This window comes from Oryx dammah, unplaced genomic scaffold (assembly GCF_014754425.2).
Source record: "Oryx dammah isolate SB20612 unplaced genomic scaffold, SCBI_Odam_1.1 HiC_scaffold_21, whole genome shotgun sequence".
Lineage (NCBI taxonomy): Eukaryota > Metazoa > Chordata > Mammalia > Artiodactyla > Bovidae > Oryx > Oryx dammah.
The window spans coordinates 39,199,716-39,227,497 of record NW_024070205.1 but is presented as its reverse complement, the minus strand read 5'-3'; the positions used below and the strand labels follow the sequence as shown (position 1 = coordinate 39,227,497).

The 27,782-nt window shown below is 41.3% G+C and overlaps 1 protein-coding gene across 5 annotated transcripts in view; it reads right to left on the bottom strand.

Annotated features, from left to right (window-relative positions):
- VPS13D (vacuolar protein sorting 13 homolog D) overlaps positions 1 to 27,782 on the bottom strand; it is a 266,175-nt gene that overhangs the window by 92,966 nt on the left and 145,427 nt on the right. For all 5 annotated transcript variants that reach the window (XM_040263469.1, XM_040263472.1, XM_040263473.1 and 2 more), the window contains 7 exons: positions 26,098 to 26,214; positions 24,812 to 24,961; positions 21,790 to 21,939; positions 20,734 to 20,830; positions 18,404 to 18,552; positions 5,330 to 5,464; positions 4,027 to 4,194 (listed from right to left, as the gene is read on the bottom strand). In XM_040263469.1, the coding sequence (XP_040119403.1) occupies positions 4,027 to 4,194; positions 5,330 to 5,464; positions 18,404 to 18,552; positions 20,734 to 20,830; positions 21,790 to 21,939; positions 24,812 to 24,961; positions 26,098 to 26,214 (966 nt within the window). The remainder of the gene's footprint in view (positions 1 to 4,026; positions 4,195 to 5,329; positions 5,465 to 18,403; positions 18,553 to 20,733; positions 20,831 to 21,789; positions 21,940 to 24,811; positions 24,962 to 26,097; positions 26,215 to 27,782) is intronic.

Genomic DNA, 27,782 nt, shown 5'->3' with positions numbered 1-27,782 from the left:
GAGAGGGTTGTTACCTCTTCATCTCCTTTGCTCCTCAGGTCAGTGGGGACAAGGGAAAGTACCAACACCTTCTTACAGGTTAAACAAAACAAAAACAAAAAAACTAAAATCTCTTGAGACAGAGAGAAAGGTTATTTAAAGGCAGGAATGGGCAGAACCCAGGTTTTCTGACTACTAGGTGCCTTCAGCGCTCAACTCCATGTCTGCAATAGTGACTTATGATCTCAAGAGTCATGAAGCTCTCTGACAATCCAATAAAAACTTCAGATCTTTGTTCCAGGAAAATACACACACACACACACACACAAACACACTATTTATAATTAATTTTTAAGAGGTTTATGGGGCTATTCCACTCCATCCAAAGCCTACTAAACCAAGCCCTTTGGACGCTGCAGCCAAGAGGGGCTGGCGGGAGGGGGCTTGGTGAGGTGCAGTTGTGCCTTGTCTGACCCCATTCTTTAATCACTGGAATTCAGGCGCTCTTTAAAGGAATACTTCCCACAGGCCAACAGTTGATTACTGTGGTCATTTGCACTTCCTTAAACTCTTCTTGTATACACAGAAAAGCAAACAAAACATTCCCCCAAAGCAACATGAAAGGTCTGATTGCAACCCACAAAACTACAAGAAAACAGAGATCTGCAGCCAAATTGCATACATGCAGAATCACAGATGACCTGAATGGGCATTCAGCAGAGAGACCTGGTCTTTGACGCTACCATTTCCAAAAGGAAGTGGTAATTTTAAGTTTCTTTGCTTTCTCATGATAGATAATGTGGACTAATTGCTATAGCACATCCAGGGTTTGGGGTATCAAAATAAATTACACAGCTATTCCTCTGAGTAGCAGTCTGTGACACCCATTCTGACTAGCTCACTAAAGGCAAGAAAAAACATGAAGAACACCACCAACCCTATGGGAGGCAGGGCTCCCACTCAAGTACCCTTATGCAAATCCAACAACAAGATAAAGCATGATATCCAACAAACACAGGCACACTGCCACCCAGGCCTTTGGATGGACTTAGGGGTGAGAATGGAGGCAAGAAATATTCTGCCTTCCCTTCTGCTCAAGTTATATTCTCACGCTGACCCTCAAGCTTCAAAAATAGTTTTGCCAGAGGAAACAGAAGAACCAGGAGATGAATGAGATGCCCCTGAATGAGAGAGAATTAAAGAAAGGGCTGGCCCTTTCCAGGGGGATGTTGCAGAGAAACTCTGGAGAAATGCACCCATGGTCTCACCTGTGGAGAGTTTGGGCAAATTCCTCACATCTTCATTCTCAACCACAAGGTAGCCAGAGAGTCCTAGCGGCCAAACTGGCCCAACGGAGTGTGGCTCTCCCACTCCCCAAGCCTGAGACCCACCCCCTGTAGACCATAAGACACTGGTTTTCATTTCAAGGGCAATGGTTTCCCAGGTGGTGCTAGTAGTAAAGAACCCACCTACCAATGCAAGAGACATTAAGAGACAACGGGTTCAGTCCCTGGGTTGGGAAGATCCTGTGGAGGAGGGCATGGCAACCCACTCCAGTAATATTTCCTGGAGAATCCCACGACAGAGGAGCCTCATGGGCTATGGTCACACAGAGTCAGACATGACTAAAGCAACTTAGCACAGCACAATGGTTTCCCGGTGACCAAAGTCTAAAGATTTTACACTGATGCAAACCAAAGAGTCAAAATGAAAACCCCTTTCTCTTGCTCAGACTGTGTTTTTCAAAATTTTTGTAATGTCATACCTCACTTTATTTTCACAGTGAGCTAAAAGGTCAGGGCATATTCCAGGTTAAGGAAGACCTCTAAATAAATGATGTGTCTTGTATTTTTCAAGTGAAAACAAAGCCCAGAGGAATAAAAATAAAAAATGAAGTATAAAAACAAAGACACTGTCCTATTTTAATTAGTTTTTAAAAATTAAGTAAGATCCTTAAACCAAGCATTTACATTTAAATTTTTTTTGAAGTATAGCTGATGCATAAAGTTACATAAGCTACAGGTGCACAGAAGTAAATATGTTAAGTGCATATGTTTATAACCAGTTCAGTAGCTAAGAGAACCCTGAGGAACCTGTCCCACTTTTATGCTGCTGTCAGGGGTGAAGGTCCAAGGGCAGCAGAGGCAATGATTCAAGGCAGAAATGTGCAGACTCATTCAGACTTTGACCCTGAGTGTGTTTCTAAACCATGATTTAGAAAGTCTCTTGCTTCTCTACATTCCACCCTTTCTCTAAAAGTAAGAGTACTGCCTGTTTTGACCCACAAGTCAAACAGTACATTTTGTTCTGGTTTAACTCTAAGTCCAGTACAGGCATACCTCAGAGAGACTGTGGGTTTCAATCTGGACCACCACAATAAAGCAAATATTGCAATAAAGTGAGTTGCGCAGATTTTTTGATTTCCCAATGAACATAAAGTCATGTTTATACTACAGTGCAGTTGATCAAGTGCACAACAGCATTGTGTCTAAAAATATAAGGCACCTATCTTAATTTTTAAAATACCTTATTGCTAAAAAATGCTAACTACCATCCAAGTCTTCAGTGAATCATAATCTGTTTGCAAAATTAACATCAAAGATCACTTATCACCATAACAAATATAATCATAATGAAGAAGACTGAAATAGTTCAAGAATTACCAAATGTGACAGAGACACAAAGGGAGCAGATGGTGTTGGCAAAATGGTGTTGACAGACTTGCTGGACATGCAGGCCTGCCACAAGCCTTCAATTTGTAAACAACTGTAAACAATCTGTGAGGCGCAATGAAAAGAGATCTGCTGGTATTGAAGAAACTGATCTGATTAAAGGACCATCATCTCTAGGAAAGAGTGTGGAAACAGGAATAAATTCCCAACTTGCGTACACTGTTACCAAGAGTATTTCACAATACAGAAATGTTGGCTGTTCAATTCCATCTCCTTAATTCCATGTCCTTCCCTGCTTGTCATCACGAATTCCCACGTGGCACCTGAAAGGCTCTCTACACTGAAGCCACCATCCTCATGGTCATGACACAAATGGGCCTGTGACTTTGCCATGGCAATGCACTACAGTAAACAAGTGGGGAGTACGGGTGCTTTCCCAACGCTTGTTCATTCATGAAAAGGACAGTCTCTAAAAGGACTCTACAGTGAGCTGACAGGAAGGGGAGGAAAGCAGAGTCTTTAGATGCGTTTTGTATGTTATGAAATGGCAACCCCCCTCCCCACCACCTTCAACTACCTTCACCTTTTCCAGCTTCACATGAAAGGCAGCTTCCGCCAAAAATTAAACTGTGGAATAACGAAATGGCCACCAAACAGGAGGCCAATGCACAGAAAAGCCAACTGGAGCACAAGACACAGGAGAATCACATTGTTGCCATCCTGCAGGTGACTTAGAGGCTTGCTTCACTCTGGAAGGCTGTACCTCAGTTTGGATTTTATCGGGTGAGCTGTGCAGAATAACTGGTAGATTTTAGGTAGAAGAATAGCACAATCAAACTGTGTTTTAAAAAGAGAGTTCAGTGACGTCCCTGATGGTCCAGTGTTTAAGGCTTCACCTTGCAACACAGGGGGCAAGGGTTTGATCCTCATTGGGAAGCTAGGATCCCACATGCCTCGAGGTCAAAAATCCAAAACAAAAGCAATATTGCAACAAATTCCATAAAGGCTTTAAAAATGGTGCACATCAAAAAGTCCTTACATAAATAAAATAAAATAAGAACCGAGTTCATGCTGGCAGCACTGTGAAAGCTGTGGTGAAGTCCGGGGCCAGGAGGCTACGACAGTGGCCCCGGAAACAGACAACCAGCACATGGACAGAGGCAGTGGGGACGGAGAGGAGGAAGCAGAGGCAGTGCAGAGGTGCGCTTGGTGGGCCGGGGCCTGGTTATAGGAGGTGAGGGGAAGACAGGGCATGGGGGCAGTGACGCCCAGACCATGCATGCAACTTTCACAACCTATTCATTATAAAAGAACTACAGTAATGGAGAGGACTCTTGAGGCTGATTCCAGTGGAACTACACCTCCATTTCCTTACCTTGGCAGCAGAATTTGATACTCCATGGGTAACATTTCTGATAAGGCCCCCAACGTTTCCATACTTTATCAGTCCAGTCACCCCTTCAGAAACGTCATTCAAAAGCCCCATGGGGTTGCCAAGGAAGTCCACCGACCCCAAGATCCGGGCTGCCTGACTGAGGAGTTCCTGTCAAATGGAGCAGGGAGAGAAGAAAAGACCAGCCTCTTTTTATATCTGCAGGTTGAGGGTCCCAAGCAAAAAGGTTATAAATCAGTCTTGTCCTCCATTTCCACCACCAACTGCCCTTTATTTCTCATCAACTGTGAGCTCCTGCCCTTCCTAAGCTCCACCCTAAATCTGTACCAATCCACATATCCCAGAGGTTATCCTCAATACTCTCATATGTACTCTTCAAAGCCATTTAGAAGAAAAAAGCTATGAAACAGGAAAGACTCTACAAATATTTATTAGTACACACATCACATTCTCCTTTCCATCATTCTATAAATATGGAATCAACAAGCAGCAGAGAGAATTTTAAAAGGAAAGTGAGGGAGGGATGTGGAGCCCCTTGGAGTCTGTGGAGCAGGCGGTATACATAGAACAGGCAAGCTCAGACCTACCCCGCACCTCCCAACCTCCTGGACCTCCACAGCTGACTCCACTGTCCAATGACATCCACTATCCCATCCTCCTCACAGTGCAGTAGAAACATCACCAGTGAGCGAGGTCAAGGAAGGAAAGAAGGAAGGAGGGAGAGGGAGAGACGGCAACAAGAACAGGACATACTTCACCTCTGATAGCTAGTAAGTTTGATATGATCTTGACCTATCTAGTCATCAAAGAGTATGTATGTGTTGGCTTTGCATTTTGTTCTTTGCAGTCAGGATAATAAATACAAAATGGAAAATGCCCAACTTGATTTTAAAAACGTTCAACTCTAGGGCAGAATTTCCTATGTTCCAAGAATACTGGTGTGGTTGTTCAAAGTAAGACCATGCCCGGTAAACAGTTCACAGTCTTGTGTTATCATGAAAGCATCAATTAAACTCTTGGTAAGAGTTGTGACTGATCTAGTGGAAGGTCCTGAGACTAGTTCTAAGAAACAAGACTAACAGCTTGTAAGTCAGAGGCACTGTCTGAGTATTTTCATGATGTGCATGGACTTCATGGGCTGTGACCTGACCCCATAACACAATGGTCAGGGCTGAAATGTTCAGCTGGGCTGTTGCCAGTAATGTCTCAGTAACCAGAATTCCCAAACTACTAAAAGAAGCATTCTGCTCGTGCTCCAGCCACCGAGTACCACTCCAAAGCTCACCTCCTGGAAATGTTTGAGGATATCATTGATGATGAAGTCCTTGGTCTCATAGGGATGCACTCGAGTGAATGGATCCAGATTGATCACGGCATCTTCAAATCGAATCAATGGAAATCCCAGGGTGCTTTTCAGGGCCTAGTTAGGGAAGAAAGGCAACAACACATTTCAGCCATACGATGGCCTTCCACGGTACTGTAACTCTGGATTCCATGAAAGCTACGAGTCATGTCAACTTTCCAATGGGAGTCAAGGTTATGGTATTCATAAATAAGGATTTTCCAGGTAAACATTAGGAAGATACACATACACACACACACACAAGTATCATCCAAAGTAACATATTATCACATAAAAATAAATACTTTAGCTTCACAGCATAATTCTTTATGATCTGTTTTGGATCTATATGTTTGTCATGTTTTACTTTGTTGTCCAGATTTTTTAATGTAGACCATTTTTAAAGTCTTCATTGAATTTATTACAATATTGATTTTATGTTGTGGTGTTTTGGCCATGAGGCATCTGGGATCCCAGCTTCCCGACCAAGGATCGACCCCTGTGCCCCTGTACTGGAAGGCAGATTCTCAACCACTGGACCACCAGGGAAGTCCCATGTTTTACTTTTTGACTGATATATACCACTCATATGAAAAGGTGTACTCATCAAATGAATGGTTCAATAATTTTTCTCCAAGTAGACACAACCACAGTGACAGACTTTATTTTCTTCGACTCCAAAATCACTGCAGATGATGACTGCAGCCATGAAAGTAAAAGACGCTTGCTCCTTGAAAGAAAAGCTATGACAGTTCCAAACAGCGTATTAAAAAGCAGAGATGTTACTTTGCCGACAAAGGTCAGTATAGTCGAATCTATGGTTTTCCCAGTAGTCATGTATAGATGTGAGAGCTGGACCATAAAGAAGGCTGAACAAAGAATTGATGCTTTTGAGCTGTGGTGCTGGAGAAGACTCTTCAGAGTCCCGTGGACTGCAAGGAGATCAAACCAGTCAATCCTAAAGGAAATCAATCCTGAACATTCATTAGAAGGACTGATGCTGAAGCTGAAGCTCCAATACTTGGCCACCTGATGCACAGCGCTGACTCATTAAAAAGACCCCAATGCTGGTAAAGATTGAAGGCAGGAGGAGAAGAGGAACAGAGGACAAGATAGTTAGATGGCATCACTGACTCAATGGACATGAGTCTGAGTAGGCTCTGGGAGTTCGTGATGGACAGGGAAGCCTGGTGTGCCGCAGTCCATGGGGTCACAAAGTGTCAGACACGACTGAGCGACTGAACGGAAAACACAACCGAGTAACCGCCACCTGGACCAGAAAGGTGGTTATTATCCCCATCTTGGAAGCACCCACCCCCTTGTGAACTCTTTGTCACGACTCCTTCGTTTCCTAAGGTCAACTGTGTCTTGACTTCTATCATTACGGATGAGTTTTTCCTGCTTTGAATTTTACCTAAATGCAATCATCAGTATGGACTTGGTTGCATGTGGTTTCTGACATCAACATTAAGTCTGTGAGAGTCACTAGGTTGTTGCACACAGCTGCAGTTTAAATATAACTGTCAGTGCTATGCAGTATTCCAACATATGAATAAAACACAATTTATTTAACCACTGCTGTTGATGAACAGTTGTGCTGTTTCCAACTTTTTTTTATGAATAGTGCTGTTATGAACATTTTTGGATGTGTCTTTTGGGGCACATTTGTACACATCTTTTTTTTTTTTTAATATCTACCTGGGAGTGGAACTGCTAGGTCATAAAGAATATACATGTTCAACCTTAGCCTATGCTGCCAAACAGTTTTCCAAAGCAGCTGAACTGGTTTGGCTCCCCTGAAGCAGCCTATGAAATTTCCTGTTAGGCGACATCCTCGCCAACACTTGGTATAGAAAGCTTTTTAAAAAACAAATGTTCTGATGGGTGTGTAATGCTAACTCTGTGTGGTTTTAACTTCCATTTTCTTGTTCAAGGATGAGATTAAGCACCTGATAATATACACATCAGCCTTGTAGATATACTTTTTTGTTAAGTGCCTACTCAAGGCTTTTTCTCATTTGCACAGTGGATTGTCTGTTTTTTCCTTATAGTTTTGTAGGTGTTTTTCTTATACATTCTGTATACAAGTCTGTTTCATGAATGCATTGCAAATATCCTCTCCCATTCCATGACTTGTCTTACCACTCTTTGGTGCTTTTTGACAGCAAATATTCTTCAGTTCAGTTGCTCAGTTGTGTCCAACTCTTTGCGACCCCATGAATCGCAGCACGCCAGGCCTCCCTGTCCATCACCAACTCCCGGAGTTCACTCAGACTCACGTCCATCGAGTCGGTGATACCATCCAGCCATCTCATCCTCTGTCGTCCCCTTCTCCTTCTGCCCCCAATCCCTCCCAGCATCAGGGTCTTTTCTAATGAGTCAACTCTTCCCATCAGGTGGCCAAAGTATTGGAGTTTCAGCTTCAGCTCAGTCCTTCCAATGAACACCCAGGACTGATCTCCTTCAGGATGGACTGGTTGGACCTCCTTGCAGTCCAAGGGACTCTCAAGAGTCTTCTCCAACACCACAGTTCAAAAGCATCAATTCTTCAGCACTCAGCATTCTTCACAGTCCAACTCTCACATCCATACATGACCACTGGAAAAACCATAGCCTTGACTACATGGACCTTGGTTAGTTTTAATAAAATCCAACTTAACAATCTTTCCCTTTATGATAGGAACGTTCTATGTTGTAGTTAAGAAATTATCTACACTAAGGTCATAGAGATATTTGCATATATTTACTTGTAGAATTTTTATTGTTTTACTCTTCACATCAAATCTACAACCTACTTGAACATGACAATATATATATATATTGAAAGCAGAGATCAAGAAGTATTCTTTTCAGGGAGGTATCTTATCATCTTAATAATATTTATTGAAGGGTCATTCTTGCCCTTATTGTAGTACAGTGCAATTTTGTCATAAGTCAAGTGACTGGACTCATGTGTCTGTTTCTGGATTCTCATTTTGCCCTGTCTTCTGCCAATACCACACTATCTTAATTACTGTAATTTTATAATAATTTTGAAGTCTAATAGTAAGCTCTTCAACTCTGTTCTTTTTTCTTCAGAATTTTTGGCTACATTTTACACTTTCCAGGTAAATTTCAGAATCAGCCTGTCAATCCACCACACACACAAAAAAAAATTGCTAGAATTTTCATGATTGTATTGAATCTATACATCAGTTTGAGAAATGACAACTTTACAATATTCAATCTTCCAGTGTATTAACAAGGTGCATCCCTTTATCTGTTCATTTAAAATTTTTTTCTCAGTAATATTTCATTGCTTTCTGTGCAGAGGTCTTGTACACACTGTTGGATTTATTCCTAGGCATCAAGTGGTACAGTAAAAATGGCCACAAATTCTTTGCATCTTCTACCATTAGTGACGTCTATTTCCCCTTCACCTGAATCTGCATTGACTTTAAACAATAAAATGCCACCTAAGTAACACTGAGCAATGTCTGAGCTTTGGCCTCAAGAAATCTTGGAGCATCTCCTTCATCCATTTTGATGTTTCCACAATGTGAGGAGGCCAAGACTAGCTTCCTTGAAAACCAGAGACCACGTGGAAGGGGGTTCTGTCGACAGCCAACAACAAGTGCCTGACATGGTCATAAGGTCATCTTACACTGTTTGGTCTCAGTTGACTGGCAGGTGACTGCAGTTACATCGATAACTACAGGTGAGCCCAGCAAACACAGCACCTAGCTAAGTCCAGTCCAAATTGTTGACTCACAGACTTGAGAACAAATAAAATCGTTGTTTCAAACTACTCAGTTTTGGCGTGATTCATTACACAGTTAATAGATGATATTGTATTTGAGGTTTTCTTAAATGGTGTTGTAAAAGCATCCTTCAAATTTTCCTTTTCTCTTTAATTGCTGCTGACTAGAAATACAATTGACTTTTATACAATTTCTTTAGGGACCTTGTTAAATTTACTTATCCATTCTCATAACTTAATTGTACATTCTTTTAGATTTTCTAGGTAATTATGTTCTCTACAAATAATTAAAGTTTTCATCTTCCTGTCCACTGTTTGTACCTATTATTTATTTATCTTCCTGGCTAGAATGTCCAGCAAAACAGTGAGCAGAAGTGGGGATAATAGCCATCCCTTCATGCTTTCAATAGACCACCACTGAGTATATAGTATATCTGGGGTAGATTTCTCATGGAGACACACTGTCAGATCAAGGCAGTTCCTGTCTACTTTTTGCTTGCTGACTTCTCATAAATGGATGTTGAATTTTGTCAAAAGATTTTGGTGCAACTATTGAGATAAGCCCATTTTTTAATTCTTTCATTTTGCTGCTGTAGTGAATGACATGATTTATTTGGAAATGTAAACTTGTGAGCACATGTGCTCAGTTGCTCAATCATGCCCAACTCTTTGTGACCCCATGGACTATAGCCCACCAGGCTCCTCTGTCCATGGGATTCTCTTGGCAAGAATACTGGAGTAGATTGCCATTTTCTCCTCTAAAGAATCTTCCTGACCCAGGGATCCAACTCGCATCTCTTGCATCTGCACTGGCAGATGGATTAACTTACACTCCTGGAATAAATATGATTTGGTTATAATATATTCATACAATTAGTCCTTGAACTATGTGGGGGTTAAGACTGCCAATCCCCTACACAGTTAAAAAGCCTCATACAGCTTTATAGTCAGCTTTCCACATCCACAGTTTTACAATCACAGACTTGACCAACCATGATCGTGTAGTGCTACATTTATTGGGAAAAATCAGTATGTTATTGGCCCACATAGATCAAACCCATGTTATTCAAGGGTCACCTGTATTTTTCTTCTTATACAGTGCTATATTTAATTTGATGATATTTTGTCCAATGCATCTTGAACACATTTATAATTATTAATATTTAAGTCATGTGTCCGATCATGTCAATATCTGATTTATCTGTTTCTAGTGTCTGTTTTCCCTCTTGGTAGGCCTGGAAACTTGTGACTGAATGCTTTTTGTATAAAAACGTGTAGATTTTAAATGAGTCTTTAGCTTTGGCAGGCAGTTAAAGGATGAGATGGTTAAGTAGCACCACTGACTCAATGGACATGAGTTTGAGCAAACTCCAGGAGATAGTGAAGAACAGGGAAGCCTGGTGTGCTGCAGTCCATGAGGTTGCAAAGAGCAGGGCACGACTTAGCAACTGAACAAGGCAGTTAAAGGGGGTTAATCCAACCAGTGTTTTCAAGGCTGGCTTTCAGTCTTTGTAAAGATGGTGAAGGACAGGGAAACCTGGCATGCTGCAGTCCATGGGGTCGCAAAGACACGACCGAGCAACTGAGCAACAACAATAAAGATAATCTTGGTCTGTTTCCATCTTTATAAGGTTTGGTATAGTCCTTCAGCAGTCTCAACTGAAAACCAATTCCATCCCTCCACTTTTAATCTCCCCAGCACCATAAAACTGCTAAAAGATCTATTTAGTTAGCCTCTTGACTGCTGTTTTTTGCTTAGCTTCTCCTAGACTACTTAGAAATTGGCATCTGCTTCAAGAAATAAACAGCTCAAGACTATCGGGGTCCTTGTTCTGCCTGTCCCTTCTGTGTAAGATATGAGCCCCTCCACACCTATGGTCAATTAATCTTCAACAAAGAAGGCAAGAATATACAATGGAAAAAAAGACAGTCTCCTCAGCAAGTGGTGTTGGGAAAGCTGGACAGCCGCATGTAAATCAATGAAGTTAGAACACTCCCTCACACCATCCACAAAAATAAACTCAAAGTGGCTTAGAGACTTAAATATAAGACATGTCACCATAAAACTCCTAGAAGAGAACATAGGCAAAACATTCTCTGACATAAATCGTAGCGATGTTTTCTTAGGTCAGTCTCCCAAGGCAATAGAAATAAAAGCAAAAATAAATAAATGGGACCTAATCAAACTTGCAGGCTTTAGCACAGCAAAATAAACCATCAATAAAATGAAAAGACAACCTATGGGCTGGGAGAAAATACGTGCAAACAATGAGACCAACAGGGCTTAATTTCCAAAATATTCAAACAGCTCATACAACTCAATAACAAAAAAGCAACCCAATCAGAAAATGGGCAGAAGACCTAAACAGACATTTATCCAGAGAAGACATACAGATGGGCAACAGGCACATGAAAAGATGCTCAACATCACTAATTATTAGAGAAACGCAAATCCAAACTATAATGAGATACCACCTCACACCAGTCATAATGGCAATCATTAAAAAGTCGATAAATAATAAATGCTAGGGAGGGTGTAGAGAAAAGGGAACCCTCTTGCACTGTTGGTGGGAATGCAAATGTGTGCAGCCACTATGGAGAAGAGTACATGGAGGTTCTTTAAAAAACTAAAGATAGAGTTTTAGTTTTTTGATCCAAATGATCCAGCTATCATACTCGTGGGCATATATCCAGAGAAAACTCATTGAAAAGGATACATGCACACCGATGTTCACAGCAGCACTATTTACAATAGTCAACCTAAATATCCACTGACAGATGAATTGATAAAGATATATATACACAATGGAATACTACTCAGCTATAAAAAAAAGACGACAGAGGACAAGATGGCTGGATGGCATCACTGACTCAATGGACATGAGTTTGAGCAAGCTCCAGAAGTTGGTGATGGTCAGGGAACCCTGGCGTGCTGCAGCACATGGGGTCGCAAAGAGTCAGACATAGCTGAGTGACTGAACAGCAACAATACAAAAATAGAAGATGAATGAAATGCCATTTGCAGCAACATAGATGGACCTAGAGCTTATCATACTAAGTGAAGTAAATTAGAGAAAGACAAATATCATATGATATCACTTACACACAGAATCTAAAACATGATACAAATGAACTTACTTCCGAAACAGAAACAGACTCAAAGGCATAGAAAACAAACTTGTGGTTCCCAAAGGGGAAAGTGCTTGGGGGAGGATAAATTAGGAGTTTGGGATTAGCAGATGCAAACAAACTACTACATATGAAACAAATAAAGAAGTTTCTACTACATAGCACAAGGAATTCTATTCAATATCCCATAATAACCTATAACGGAAAAGAAGATGAAAAAGAATACATATATGTATAACTGAATGACTTTGCTTTACACGTGAAACTAACATAGCATTGTAAATCAACTATACGTCAATTAAAAAAAAAAGATACAAGGCCCTCAATTACCCACTCTCTTGGTAGCAACAGAGTCTCGCTTTTGCTTGACTAGCCCCATGAGACTGTCTAAAGCTTTACTCCAATTCTCTGACTTTTGAGAGCTGCTTTCTGCTTGACTTCTCTACCTTTCTCAATTAGAATTGTCTCAAAAATAAAACCAGAGTTAATGTTTGGCTCACCTGATTGAATTTCTCTCCTCTCATAAGCTGTGGACCCAAGTACTGACTTGGTAACTTTCCAATACCTTCAACAGACTTTCGGGCTTTTTTCAGTCTAGCTTTCTTGTAGTTCTCAACTGATTTGGGTCTGCTATAAGCCTATTAACAATTTCTGGATATAGTCTGTTTTCCAGTTATATTTTTATTTAACATGATTGACATTTAAGGATTTTAGAGAGCATGCCAAGTGCTCTCCTTTTTTAATATAAAAACACTTTTTCATTTATGCTAATAATGTCAGTAAATCTCTGATCCGTTTGGAATTTATTCTTATGTAGAGTGTGATAACAAATTTAACTTCATATTTTTCCATATCGCTATCTGGATAGTCTAATACCATTTTAGAACACCTATATATTCCCCATTGAATTAAAATGGCTTTATATTAAAATCTCATATGCAATTTCATGGACTTTCTACTTCACTTTCTCTTATTTTTTAATCCTTCAGCCTGTATCTTCAGAGTCTGTCTTAAATTCTTTTGGAATAGGAGCATGTTGAACTAAAATGATATAATTGAAGAAAAACGAGATGCAATTTTTTAAAACCAGAGAGTGAGTTGAAATTCAGACTCAAAAAGAAAAAAGACTGACAAATTCAACAACATAAAGTAAAAAGCTTTTGTTTGATTAAAAAACAATAGGCACACCAAAAGCAAAGAAAAAAGACAAGTGAAAAACCGGAGAAAGAATATTTGCAACTTACATCAAAAACAAAACTTCTATAAAGAGCTTCTAAAATTACTAGCGATAAAAGACTAATAAAATTATTTTTTAAATGGACAAGAGATATGACCAGAGAGTTTAGTCCACTAGGTAAAAAATGACCCTTTTCGATAAACATAGGGTTAGGAGAAGAGATGAAACAGACAGAAGAGTCAGAGGAGAACCAGAAAGGACATGGTCAAGAACAGGGCAGTCAACAGTATCGAACATGGCAAAGGGCCTTACAAAGATAGGACAGGAAAGAGTATCACTGCACTTGGTGCCTTGGGGAGTCACTAGTAGCCTACTAAAAAATTTCAGAACAAAACATTTCAGAGATTAAGAGAATCCTCAAGTTTTAATTCAGCCTAACACTCTCATTTCTTTAAACAACAACAACAACAAAAAAACCCCAAAGAAACATTAAGTGGGTGGCCTAAACTCCCGTAGCCAATCGTAGATAAGAGCATGCTCATTTTCACAACTGTGACTATCTGGTGGAAAGCATGAAGACCAGAATAGAGGATTATTTTATTCCTGCTGAAAAACTTTCTGCTCCTCATTCATGCACACACATGGTGAGTGATGATGAAGTGAGCAGGCCCTATTTTCCCCGTTTCACTGATGAAGAAACTGAGGCCCAGCAGGCTTCACCATTTTGCTCGGAACCAAACAATAAATATGCTGGGAAAGCCAGGTACCAACAACAGTTCAGCAGTCTGTTTTGATAATACAACTCTGAGCCTTACTTTCTTCTCAGAGAACAGGAAATGGGATCAAAACAAAGGAGATGGCAAAAAGCTTTGTACCCCAACTTCCTCACTGCAGCCAAACACTGAAGAACCACAGATGATATTGATACAAAAAGACTTTAATACCTCTACTAAGTTGTCAAAACCCTAGAGACACTATCCCCTTTCTGAGTGGCTAATGCACTTTGTCTGAACCAAGGAAATATTCTGGCCTTTCAGTAAAATGTAATCTTTATCTGGTACTGCTGTGGGGCCCCCCACAGTGGAAAAAGCTGCTTACGGCACACTGGTATGAGTTACGCTGCCACCTTCAGGTCACTCTGGCGAGTCAAAGCACAGGAGACAGGAGGGCAAGAGCCCATCAGGGCTTTTTCTTGCAGTAACTAAATGACTAATCAAATACAGTAGTGTACAAAGTTGATGCTTATTTACTCAAGTAGCAGACAGTTTCCTGTTATAAAATGGACACTGGAGAAGGCAATCTGTGCTCAAAAGTTCCTCATAAAAATAGGAAACTGTCCATTCCTACCTCCGCCAGACCAAAAAAAAAAACAAAAACAAAAAAACCTGCTGAAGTCTTGCAGAAACTTTAGAGTTAAAGAAGAAATACCTGTCCATATGCCATAAGGTCTCAGATGACAAGCAAGTCCCTGGGCCACGTCCTTTCCTTTCTCAGTTTATCCTGCACTAAACAAAACTGTCTGGAATTCATTCTTTAAAGGTTTATTTATGGTACACAGAGACTGTTTATGTGAAGCAGGGTATTTGCCCATTTTCCTCTTGGGACAGTGTTTAAAACTACAGGGATATTTCCCTCTCTGGCACTTTCTGAAATACAATTAACAATACTGGATCTTTTTTCCTTTTAACAAATCTGGTTTTTATTTAGGGAGGGGAGGAAAAAAGTAAAGGGTCTGAAGTTTCCCAACAAATTATTTCAAGCCTTTGAGAAGACAGTTTTAGGCTTTTTAAATAGTGTCTTTGTTTGAAATTCCCCCTTACCCCCACCCTCTTGCTCTCTGACCATTAAAATGTGGGTTTTCTTCCAAACTAGATTGCTCAATTAAAGCCCTTCTTTTGTAATACCCCAATGCTTTAAATGGGAAAAGGACTGCTGTAGGCCACCTTGTGAAACCTTTTAAAGGTTCCTGGACTCTTTTGATCTTTTTAAAAAAAAAGGCAAAAGAACACATAAACTACCTGGCATTTTCCATATCACTCTGCTGCCCTCTAACATGCAAACTTGGAAGAATAATGGAGAATGGGGGTGGGGTGGGCGGGGGTGGGGAATGCCCTGCTCTCCTTTCTGCATTTGTGAGATGGAGCTATTATCTCCCCCTTCTTCCATCGCAGAGCAAGGAATCCAATTGAGATAGCACCTGTGAGACTGCTCTGAGTCCTCTGAACAGACACTCTATCTGGCAATAATGTACCCTCACTGTAAACCTGGAGAGACTTCCCTCTGAGACTTCTGACAGCCTCATTTCTGGTCTGGAGTCAAGAGAATCAAGATAATTATTCCTTCAATACCAAAGACGCAGTTACCTTTTAGTCAGACTCTCATGATTCCTGCTCTGGGACGGTACTCTATTCTTTTAGCCGTTATCTATTCATCTCAAAGAGAGGATTGCACTTCCCAAGAACTGCTCATCAAGGGATATTACTCTGTTAGAAAACTCTTTGAATAAATGACATTATTTTATGGGTCCCAGACTCCATGAGGAGAACTCAAGACACAATGAAATGGTGACTTCCACAAGCTGAGGATTTAATATTGATGTCCCAATTCCCACCACCTGGTGTGAAACATTAACGTACCACATTCAGGGTGCCCCCTGCCCACACCTCATAACTTTGGCCTTCAGTATAGTGCCAAATGAAACATTAGACCTCGATGATTCCTAGTTTATTGCATGCAAAGCAAACTGGCAAGCGTCAATACCCTGGAACTGGGGGTCTGGAGTCACTTCAACTGGAGAAAATCACACGGCATTTGTCAGTCTGGGGGGACGTCTTCTACTAGGAGGCATCTGAAAGGGAACAGTTAGGTGTCTGTGTTTCTTAGTAAGATGATTTAAAAAACAAGAAGTCCTTAACTCTCAGGAAATGCTTGACATTGGTTTGCTGGGTGAGTGCCAAGTGTTCTGGGGGAATATATACTTTATCAAACAAACCCATTCCGAAGGGTCACATAAGTCAAGTGGATACTTGTGAATATGAGCAAGATAGTGGTTTTCCCACGGTTTTTCCCCCACTCCCATGCTGATTATAAGTATCTTCAGTCTCCTGGGGAACATGAAGTTAAAGCAAATTAAGCCAACAGGACAGTCCATCGAGAAGGCGCTGTTCTCAGGATGGTTGCAGGAGCTCCTGGTTCCCGACCAGCATTCCCAACCACTCACCCCACTTGCTGCCTTAATGAAACTATCACGCCCTGTCCTGATCCAAATAGGACCTGATGTGGACCAGGCTACTGTCCTATTACCTATAAGTCTATTTTGGAAGTTGTGAGCAGGCAAATTGTGGGGCACATGAGGTCCGCACATGTGTTGTTAGGCCCACAATGTTGAAAAACAAAAACAAAAAAATTCAAATGGGTTGCCAACACTTAAAGACCAGGAGATTCCACATAAAAGTCCAGATTTCCGGCTTCACTTTAAGAATTCCGAAGATCTGGCAGCTCTGGGTTCACGTTACCCCATGACAACGGGCTGGAGCTGAGCTGCACTGTCCATTTCAGATGGAGTGTGCACACGCTTAGGGCTGTGCACACACTGAGGGCTGTGTACACGCCGAGGACCACGTCCCCCTTGGGCTGCTTCACTTGCTTGTGACGTGGGCAGACCCAGAGGTATGTATATTTATGACTCCAGTTTTACTACTTATTAGTTCATGTCACTATCTCCTTCCACTCAGAGAGAGAGACCACCTTGCAGCATCTTCAACGAGGCAGCAGGCGGCAGCGGGAGTCTTAGACTGGTGGTTAGTGAGGAGGTAGACACCATCATATCTTTAAGAGCAATAGAGCAAAGAACCAGAAGTAATGGATGCCAGCTGCAGGGAGGCAGATGGAGACTCCACCCAAGGAAACGCTTTTCAACATTCACCCAGTTCTCCTACTCCTACCATTCCCTATCTATTTCTACATTACCTATCTATATTATCTTCAATGACAAAGCCCTGTGAACTCGGAAATTCTTGTTTACAAGCAGGGGATCATTAAGGACACATGGATCTCTAAAATTTCTGCTTTCTTATACACTAACGGGCGGCTCAGTATAGGGGGAAAATGTATATGGACTCTTGAGTCAAATACTGTATCAGAATTTGAGGAACACCCCTTAATTTTTAATAGATTTTACTGCAGAAAATAAAGACAGTATTCCGACTGCATCTGTCCAGTGCACATCCAGATGCTCTGTAGGAGGGTCACATGGTGGTACAGTGGGGTGGCGGCCCCACATCTCAGGGGGTATGTGACCATGTCGTCCCTGAAGGTGGTAGACATTTCTGCTGTCAACCATTCAAGAAGGGACGAATACTTAGAGAGGAGGAGAGAAGGAGGACAGGTGCGTCTTGGGCATGAAAAGAAGATACTGTCTGTCTTGGGCACGAAAAGAAGATACTGTCTGGGCTGCAGCTTTTCTCTCGAGTCTAGGGGTGGTCCAGAAAATGGGCTTTTGCCTCACTGAGATAAGCCAAGGGCTAAGCAGAGGGCAGATGGGTTTTTATGTAATTCTGTGTTTATTCTTTTGTTACTCTTTAATCTTCAGTAAAGTTATACTTCAACATTAAAAAAAAAGAAAGAAAGATACAGCTGACCTTTGAACAACATGGGTTTGACCTGCGTCATCCACTTACACGTGGGTTTTTTTCAGTGGTATGCACTTGGCTGCAGAACCGCACATGCAGAAGGCCAATGATAACTTCTATGCAGATTCTCAAGTTCAAGGAGGATGGGTGCTCCTAACCCCCGTGCTGCTCAAGGGTCAACTATACATACACGTATGAGTTGATAAACTGTCTCAAAAAGGGAAACCTGTAAAAATATCTGCTACAAATGGTGAGGCTGGACAGGAAAAGGCAGGTAGTAAGCACATCCATTCTTTTCCCAGGAAAAGTGGTTTTCACAATTTCCCCGGTGAGCAGCTCACCTTGAGGTCCAGCGGAAGCTTGTTGGCGGTGAACACGCTCAGCTTGATCTGGGGAATACTGATTTTGAGATTCTCAAAGTAGTATCGGATTGGCGTCCCGCCTTGCTCAGCTGTCTTTTCGTGAAGGTTTTCATCATATTTTTCCACCTCTGGCACAAAGGTAGAATTGTTTTTGTTTTTTTTTTTAAATAAGTCTCCTTAAAAAGTCTCATGATTCAAATACTTCAGGCACATTGAAAAGAAATTCATAGGAAGATGAAAACATTTATTTCTTTAAATTTAGCTTTTCAGGGTTCAGTAATACATACAGCGTCCTGATATCACTTCTATATAAAAGCAGATCTGGTTCACATTGTTTATCAAAAAAGTACAATAGCTTAAACTACTGATTTGCGACTCTGCACCACCTGGCAGATATAATCTCTGGAAAAAACAATCCAGGTGGGAAAGTCAAAGGTCATGGGGCAACACACTTTCTAGAAACCCTGTCCTTATCATCATTATTATTACTATAAATGACCCAGATTTATAAATTTATTTCAGAAAATGATATCAAAATAAGTACTTGGATCGTAGTTTCATTCCTCATAATGAACATGACCAATTAAATGATGAATCTGAGCAAAACATAATGTCTTAAAAAGAAACAGGCTGCAGGCTATAAAGAACCGACATCAGGACAAGGGATGCTCTCTCTCCCAAACAGTTGACATTATTTATTTATTTATCTATTTATTTATTTTTTGTCACACTGTGAAGCCTATGGGATCTTACTGCCTCAAACAGGGATCAAACCTGGGCCCTTGGTAGCAAGAGTGTAGAGTCCTAACTACTGGACTGCCAGAGAATTCCCATTGGACATCACTTAAATAGCACATGGAAGCAGATTAGTCACTTGTTATCTCATGAAGTAAAAGGGACAAACGTGAGCTAACACACAGCAGTGTGCTCTTCAGCTTGATGCTGGTCCCCACATCTGTGTGGGCAGCTCATTTGCACTTGGATTTATGTACCTTAGAAATAAAACCAAAGGGACTATACATAGCTACATATCAAACAAATTTACACTGGAAGCTTTTATGGTTCTATTTATAGAAAGAGAGGAATAGGTTTAACAAAAAAAAAAAAAAAAGGTAGCACAACAAAGACAGGCTTATCTGTATTCAGGGAATAGGAATAGTTATAGAAAGTGGAGAAGATTCCTCAGTGAAAGGCAGGCAAGGATTTTATAAAAGTCTAAATCCACTAAACAATGCATGGGGAGAAATTTATTTAGAGCAGCTTACAAGAAGAGCATGTCCAATCAAATTTAAAGTAAAACTTCCCAGGAAGTTACCCAAAGAGAGCAGATACCTGGCAGCAGGCTCAAGTGGCTTTCTGAATACAAACACACACTGGCGTTTCCACCCAAAGTGGAGAACGCAGCATTAGACAGACAGGATTTCGCTCTTGACCCCAAATACGCTTAAAGCTTAAATTCTAAGTCTGGGATAAAAAGAGCAAAAACATTCTTCTTGCGCTGTGTGCATGTATGTTCCTATTTCACAGATCCCCAGGAATTTTCTTCCCCCTAGCCAACATGGGCATATAAACATTAAAAGTCTCAATCTTATCACTTCTTTAGGCTTAATATTTAGTCTTCAAAAGATTAAGCATTACTGACTTCTTTCTAAGCTGTATAAACAGTCTTGGAAGGCCATGATGAGGATCTAAACAAAGAGACGACAGCTAAATAATTTCTGGAGCATCACTGGAAAATTTAGGTTTTTCAATAGCTTACCTTACTCCCCTCTCCAAAAATAGTAAAATAACTGGAAACCTCTGTAATTAAGTTAAGGCATAAGGGTATAGATGTGAAAAATATAAAGTTAAGGGGTTGAGGCTGGCCAATTTTCTTCCTCAGCTAAACCAAAGGAACTGCTGAAGGGATTTCTGATTCTTGGCCCTGAGTCTGTTTAATAAACAGAGGTTAGGAAACAAAGTGCTCTGCTAAATGAATAATATCATTTCTGCCATCCTAAAGCAGATGTGTCAAAAAAAAAAAAAAAAAAAAACAAGAAACAAAGAGGAACAAAAGACTGCTTCCCAAAGGCTTGCCCTGGGTATGCTTGGGTTCTGGAAGGCCCTCCATATGCAGGTATACCTCACTGCCTGTCAACGGGCAACACTGAGAAAGAGAACTGGACCCCAAACCTTAGCTTCCCCACTCAGACCGTGAATTGGGAAGGGAGCTTGCCAGGCATCTAGAGGCTACCTATTTTCACAAGCAGACTAAAAAACGCCACCCTGGGGCCAATTCCCAGATACAAACCTGGAACACTGGACATTACCTGATTCGGCTTGATCATAGCCAAAGAAACTCAGCAGCTTGAGGAGCAGTTTCTCCTCAATTTGTACCGTGAATCTCTGAGCCGTGACCATCAGGTGCTAGAGAGAAAGAAATTCTGATTTATAGTGTGAACGTCAGAGGAACTTTCATCTGCAACCTAAGAAGGCCCCAGTGGTATAGCATGGTCTCTTAATGTGATTTCATAATCATATTGCCAATTTTCTTCTGCCTCATCTCTCTCCATTGTTATAATGAACCCAAAATTCCAGAAGACGTTTAACAGACGATTCACCATGGTGAACTCACGATCCACCATGTTTAACTGACAATTTACCTGTCAGTTAGTCAGGATAACGTTTTCAGGTGCACCATGCTACTGAGTTCACGTGGATGGCATCTAGTTCAGGGAGTAGCACTGGACTTGTGAATGTCAGGGCCACATGCAGACATGGCCCCCACTGGCCCTGGTAACAAACGACCAGAAATATGAGGAGCAACGTCTTACTCCCATTTTTCCAGACAAGCTAGCACTGCAACACTAGCTGTACATGAAGACTTCTCCAGGAAAGAAAGCGTATCATTTTTTGAATGATCCACTTTTAGTATGATCTGCTTTTAGTAAATACCGTGGCAGCTCAAGGGGTCTGTCCCAAGTCAGACCCCTCCTACCCCTTGTCCTGTAGCCTGAGATTTTTTTTTTTTTTAATTTATTTTGTTGAAGTATAGCTGTTTTACAATGCTGTGTGTTAATTTATGAATTTTAATATTAATAATATATCTAGACCATGCCCGGTCATGATCAGTCTAGAAGATGCTATACTTTCCTGCAGAGACTTCATAGTGAAAAACATACACTCTGATGGATTCAGTCCTATCACCTCAGAATCATCAATAACACAACCGAGAATATAAAGTTTAAAGAGAAGCTTCCATCAATCCAGCTACACAACGTGTTGAGTTCCTTGTGCCTTAACCCCCTTGGACTATCTCCATTTGCAGCCTGCACTGCGGCTCAGAGCCTGGGCTGTGAGAGGACAAAGTGAGTCCACCAGCCTACCTTGTAGATGTTGGTCAGCGAGCTCTTACTGGGGAACTTCACTGCATTCACCTGCACGGCTGGGCCTGTCTCAATGACCTCATTCTCGGTGCTCAGAGGGGTCACGTAGAGCATGAAGGGCTGAGTGGTGCCAATGAGCTGGTTGTCCACCTGGGACATGAAAAGGCAGTGACAAAAACAGACAAGTTTCTCAGTTTTCATTTTTACCTTTAACTGGGTTTTAAAATATGTAGGTCACTCAGAAAGTACCTTTGGAAAAACATATCTCTACTAAACCCAGCAACAATAATGGTAATAGTAACAGTAACAGGAGCTATACTTTATTTGGTGAGTACTGTGTGTCAAGGGTGCTTTCCTGGTGGCTCAGTGGTAAAGAATCTGCTGGCCAAGGCAAGAGACACAGGTTTGATCCCCAAGTCGGGAAGATCCCCTGGAGAAGAAAATGGCAACCCATTCCACTATTCCTGCCTGGGAAATCCCTGGGACAGAGGAGCCTAGTGGGCTACAGTCTATGGGGTCGAAAAAGAGTCAGACATGACTGAGCAAGTCAACAACATCATGTGCCAAGCACTGAGCTAGTCCCCGCACAAGGATCATCTCAGCAAGACCCATGACTGCCAGGCTGTCCGAGTTATTAAAGCTGCATCCTCACCACAACCTCCTGGGGACCATCTCTGTCCTCACGTCACGGATGAAGACACCGAGAAGAGACACCCCTGTTGGAGGCTGTACACCTAGTCACTGACAGAACGAGAACTGGACTCCAATTCTCTGTCCCCAAAGCGTACACTCTCAGCCAACAGGTTACTGATGCCTCTCTCGTTCCAAATTCCCTTAATAAGAAGAACTCAAACAGGTCAATCCTAAAAGAAATCAATCCTGAATATTCACTGGAAGGACTGATGCTGAAGCTGAAACGCCAATACATTAGCCATCTGATGCGAAGAGCTGACTCACTGGAAAAGACCCTGATGCTGGGAAAGACTGAGGGCAAGAGGAGAAGGGGCGATAGAGGATGAGATGGTTAGACAGCATCAAAACTCAATGGACATGAGTTTGAGCAACTTTAAAAACATTGCTGACTATCTTCTCACTTGTATTGTTCACAATGAGAAACTGACTGTCATTCTCACCTTTGTTCCTTGGAAGGAACATGCTTTTTTAGTCTGGATGTTTTATCACTGGTTTTGAGTAACTGATTATAATGTACTTCGGTATAGCTTCCATTATGTGTGTGTGTGGCAAGGGGGGTGGTGTGAACGTGGCTTTGTGTTTGAGCTGCTTCTATGAGTTTATAGTTTTCACTAAGTTTGAAAATCTTATGGTCAAAATTTCTTCAAATATTTTTTTCTGTCCTCTCCTCTCTCTCTCTTCTGGGGATTCCAATTATCTACACAGTATTGATATTAGGTTGATTGAAATTTTATCATAGGTCACTGATGCTGGTCTTTTTGTGGGTTTCTAGGTTTTGATTCCTTGGATTATTTTTTTCTGGGTATTTCTATTTCAATAGTTTCTCTTGTTATAAGTTCACTCATCGTTTTTTTTCTTCACTGTGTCATCTGCTTCTGATCAAATCCAGTGTTTTTTCCATTTCATTTTAATTTCTAGAAGTTTGATTTGAGATTTGACTATCTTCCAGGTCTCCACTTAACTTTTTGAACATGTGGAATAGAATACAGTTATAGTAAGTTTTAATGTCCTTCTTTGAATATTCTAATGTCTGTGTTAACTCTGGGTTGGTTTGGAATGATCACTGTTCTCATTATGTATTGTCTTTCCTTGCCCCTTGGCACACCTGATGATTTCTGACAGGACGTCAGACACTGCGGTTTTCATTCTGCTGGGTGTTGGATGTTTCTGTATTCCACTGAATCTGGAGCTTTGTTCAGGGATACGGTTAATTTACTTGGAAACAGCTTGATCCTTTCAGAGCCTCCTTTTATACGACTGATTTGTTAGGTAGGTCTGGAGCAGTGCTCAGCTCAGGCCTCAACATGCACCATGGAGGCCCAAGACTTTCTGGAAGGCTCTTCCCAGTGTCCCATAATTATCAGTTTTCCCATTGCAGCTGGGGTTGAGCTGCAGGCACTGTTCCTGTGAGCTTTTCAGAAGGTAGTCTCCTCATGTACACCTCTGATCTGTTCTGTCCTCTGCTGATCTCCGGAGATTTCCTTCCGTGCAGCATGCCCCTCCCAGGTCTGCTGTCCTATGAACTCTGGCTGCCTTGGTCCTAGGACTCTCAGTTCTGTTCAGCTCATCTACTCTACGGGCTCTGTCTCAGCCTGTCCACCTGGTGCAGGGCCTGAAAACTTTTTCAAGGCAGCAAGCTGGAGTGATGGAGAAGGAAATGGTAACCTACCCCAATATTCTTACCTGGAAATCCTAAGGACAGAGGAGCCAGGGGGACTACAGTCCACAGGGTTGCAAAGAGTCAGACACGACTTAGCAACCAAACAAGAACAACAAAGCTGGAATGACTGCAGGGCTCACATCTTTTGTTCCCCACCTTTTGGAGGTCACTGTCCTTTGTCGCCTGATGTCTAGCGTCTTGAATCTGTTGTCTCTTTATTTCATCTGGATTTGGGGGGTGTTTCAGGTAGAACAGTAAATCAGATCCCTGTACTCCATCTTGGTCAGAAGCACAAATTCACTTCCCTAGCTTTTTTCTTTTCTCCCTGTGGTGAACTTCAGTTCCTCTAAATGATGGTTAGATCGATTTTCATTGTTTTCTGTTTGCAAGATGGGGAACCAGCAGTCACCTTCCTCTGTGCCACCGTGACTAAGTTCTCCAAGTTACTGATAGACTAGCTACTATATTCAGAATTCTGCTGTCTGGAAAAATCAGTAAAGACAGATATAGGTAAAAATGATTCTTTTCATAGGACCATTTTTTGACAGCCACAAGAAATTTGCATCAGAGCACTGAAGTTCCTAGAACATTAAAGGCTGATCTGGTCAGCTGTTCAGCAGGAAGGAAAAAAAAAAAAAAAAAAACAAGTTCGGAGCCTCCCCCACTCACCTGTACATCCTGTATGCTGAGTTCAAGCATGTGACTGGTGGCCAGCTGTGTGTAGTGCACGTTGATTCCCGTAAGACTTGCAAAGACCAGTTCTTCTGGGACTTTATTAATTAAAGACAACCCAATTCCACCTTCTAACTTCACAAGCACCTGAAAGAAAACCAAAATATGACACACTGGCAATTTAAATCAGAGCTTAAGGTAGCCAGGAGAGTACAAGAGAACACATGGCTTTAAGTCCCTCTATTCTGCCTCTGAGCCAATGAATACCACTTAAAGGAGAGTTGTAATTCTCACCTAGATGGCTCAAATTTCATCATCTCACTAGAAGCCTTCCTCTCCAGGCATACTCCTCACCCCAACCAGAACTCAGCAGTCATATGATAAAATCTCTGCTGGAGCACTGATGACATTTTGCATTTTATTACAGGAAAATAATTGTTTGAGAATCTTTCTCCCAATTTGGGAGGCAAGCTCTCCTTAAGTCATTCATTGAACATCCATAACATCCAATCTAGTGCTGTACATATAGGCATTTATGTTTTTTCAGAAGGTTACTGAATAAATGAGGAATAAGTGTGCTTTATCATACTCATCTCATGTTCCTTTCCAAACTTGTCACTTTCTTTCCAATGCCCAAACAGGGACAGGGGAAGGAAGATGTCAGAGTCAGCTGGAGCCCAAAAAAGATAAGATCTAGTTTGCTTATTCTCAGTCTTCGGTCCTGTTTAAATTCTTTATTTTTTCACCTTACTCTAGCAATGTTTGTTCGGAGAAGGAAGGCAATGGCACCCCACTCCAGTACTCTTGCCTGGAAAACCCCATGGATGGAGGAGCCTGGCGGGCTGCAGTCGATGGGGTCGCTGAGAGTCGGGCACGACTGAGCGACTTCACTTTCCCTTTTCACTTTCACTCATTGGAGAAGGAAATGGCAACCCACTCCAGTATTCTTGCCTGGAGAATCCCAGGGAAGGAGGAGCCTACTAGGCTGCCATCTATGGGGTCACACAGAGTCGGAAACGACTGAAGTGACTTAGCAGCAGCAGCAGCAGCAGCAATGTTTGTTACATTCTGATTTGACCTGAGCTGTTATTTAACTAACATATTCACACAGTCATGTTGTGATAACATTAAGTACTATGAAGTAACAAGGATACTTAGAAGTCATAGAGGACAGAAAGAAAAAAAAAAACACAAAAAAAGAAGGTCTCAACTGAGAAAATCAAACAGCAAAATTCCAAACAAATTTATAATGAAGATGTGACCTTGCAAGAGTTCAAACGTACTTCCAATTCCTGCTCTGTGTCTGGATTCTTTAATTTCTGCAGCTCTCGTTCAGTAACAGGAAGTTCATCCACTTCATATGATGAACGGTCACTTTTCCGTTGGGAGAAATCTGTTATCTGAGGTCAAATAAAACACTGTACTTATTAAGAGGGCTCACACTTCCACTGCAAAACACACTCCACACCAATTGTATGAGTCAAAAGTCACAATGCACTCAATAATCCTATGAAGTTAATGGCTTCCAAAGCACTGCTAAGGTAAGATTTATGTAATAATGAAACAAACTTGGTTTTGGTGGACCTTGAGAGTTTCATACAGTGTGGGATAGGCATCTGTAGGTGATCCAGAATTATAGCTCAGGTCAAAATATGCAAAGCTCAGGATCACAGCATTCGTTTGGTGCTTTTTAAAGAAGTGTTGTGGATTAGGGTATACTGTCTCAGAGAGTTCACTGTTATGTATCATCAACATCTTTTCTTTTTCCTTAACTCGAATTCATCAAGCCCTGGTAAATCCCTGTTTCCAGCACAGACCTCTCCCTGAGCTACAGACCCATACTTGTACTGACTTCTGGACATTTTCATGTAGATATCATATACTTAATAAGTTCAAAACTTAACTCCTCGTTTTCCCTCAGAAGTCTACTCTATATACATCTCTTTGTGATGTAGATTATCATCCTCTTAAATGCCCAAATTGAAATTTTGAAGGCCACTCTTGACTACTTCCTCTCTCTCATCCCCACAGTCAATCTGACCAACTCTACTCCTTAATAAGCTTTCATTTTCAGTCTCCTCATGTCTATCTCTTGCTGTGTATTCTGGTTTGAATCACCACCTCTCATCCAGGTCTTTCCTAACTGGCTTTTTCTCCGTTTCCAATCTCATTCCATTCCAACTCTCCACACTGCAGCCAAAGTGAGCAAGTCAAAATAAATTTCTGATCATGGCACCCTCTTGACTCTTTGTTGCCATAGAAAAAACACAAAGCATGTGTCAGGCTTTTTTAATGTTCTGGCCCCTTCTACTGTCTCCTGCCTCTTTCTTAGCACATTCTATGGCCCAGTCAGATCATTCTTTTCTATCTCCAGGCCTTCACTTATCAACCTCCCAAATATATATAATGTACTTACTTTGTTTATTGTTTATGGTTTATCTTCTCCACTACAGTGTAAGCTCCAACACAGCAGGGAACTTTGAGTTTGTTCACTAGTCTAGGTTCAGTACGTAAAACTGTGCCTGGCTCTAACAGGTGCTCCGTAAATAAGTGCTGAGCTAACACTCTCATTCTTAGGGCACAGCGCCCCTGCCTTTCCTTCTTCTTTTTTTGGCCACACCACAAGGCATATGGGATCTTAGTTCCCTTGAAAGGGATCAGACCCTCGCCTTGCATTGGAAGTGCCCAGTCTTAACCACTGGACAGCTAGGGAGTCCCTTGTCTTTCCTTCTTGATTTGGCTAACTCCTTCCAGTTAACCTTTAGATCTCACCTTAAGTATCACTTAGCTTAGAAAGCCCCTCTCCAAATCTGGGCGTACAAATCCTTTCTAGATACTACTCATAACACCTTCCACTCCTACTTTCAAACCATAACATTTTAAACTGTCTGATTACAGACCTCATAGATCTTCTTGTTACTGTTATTAATATATCAATTATTTAAATATATAGCAAACATATATAATG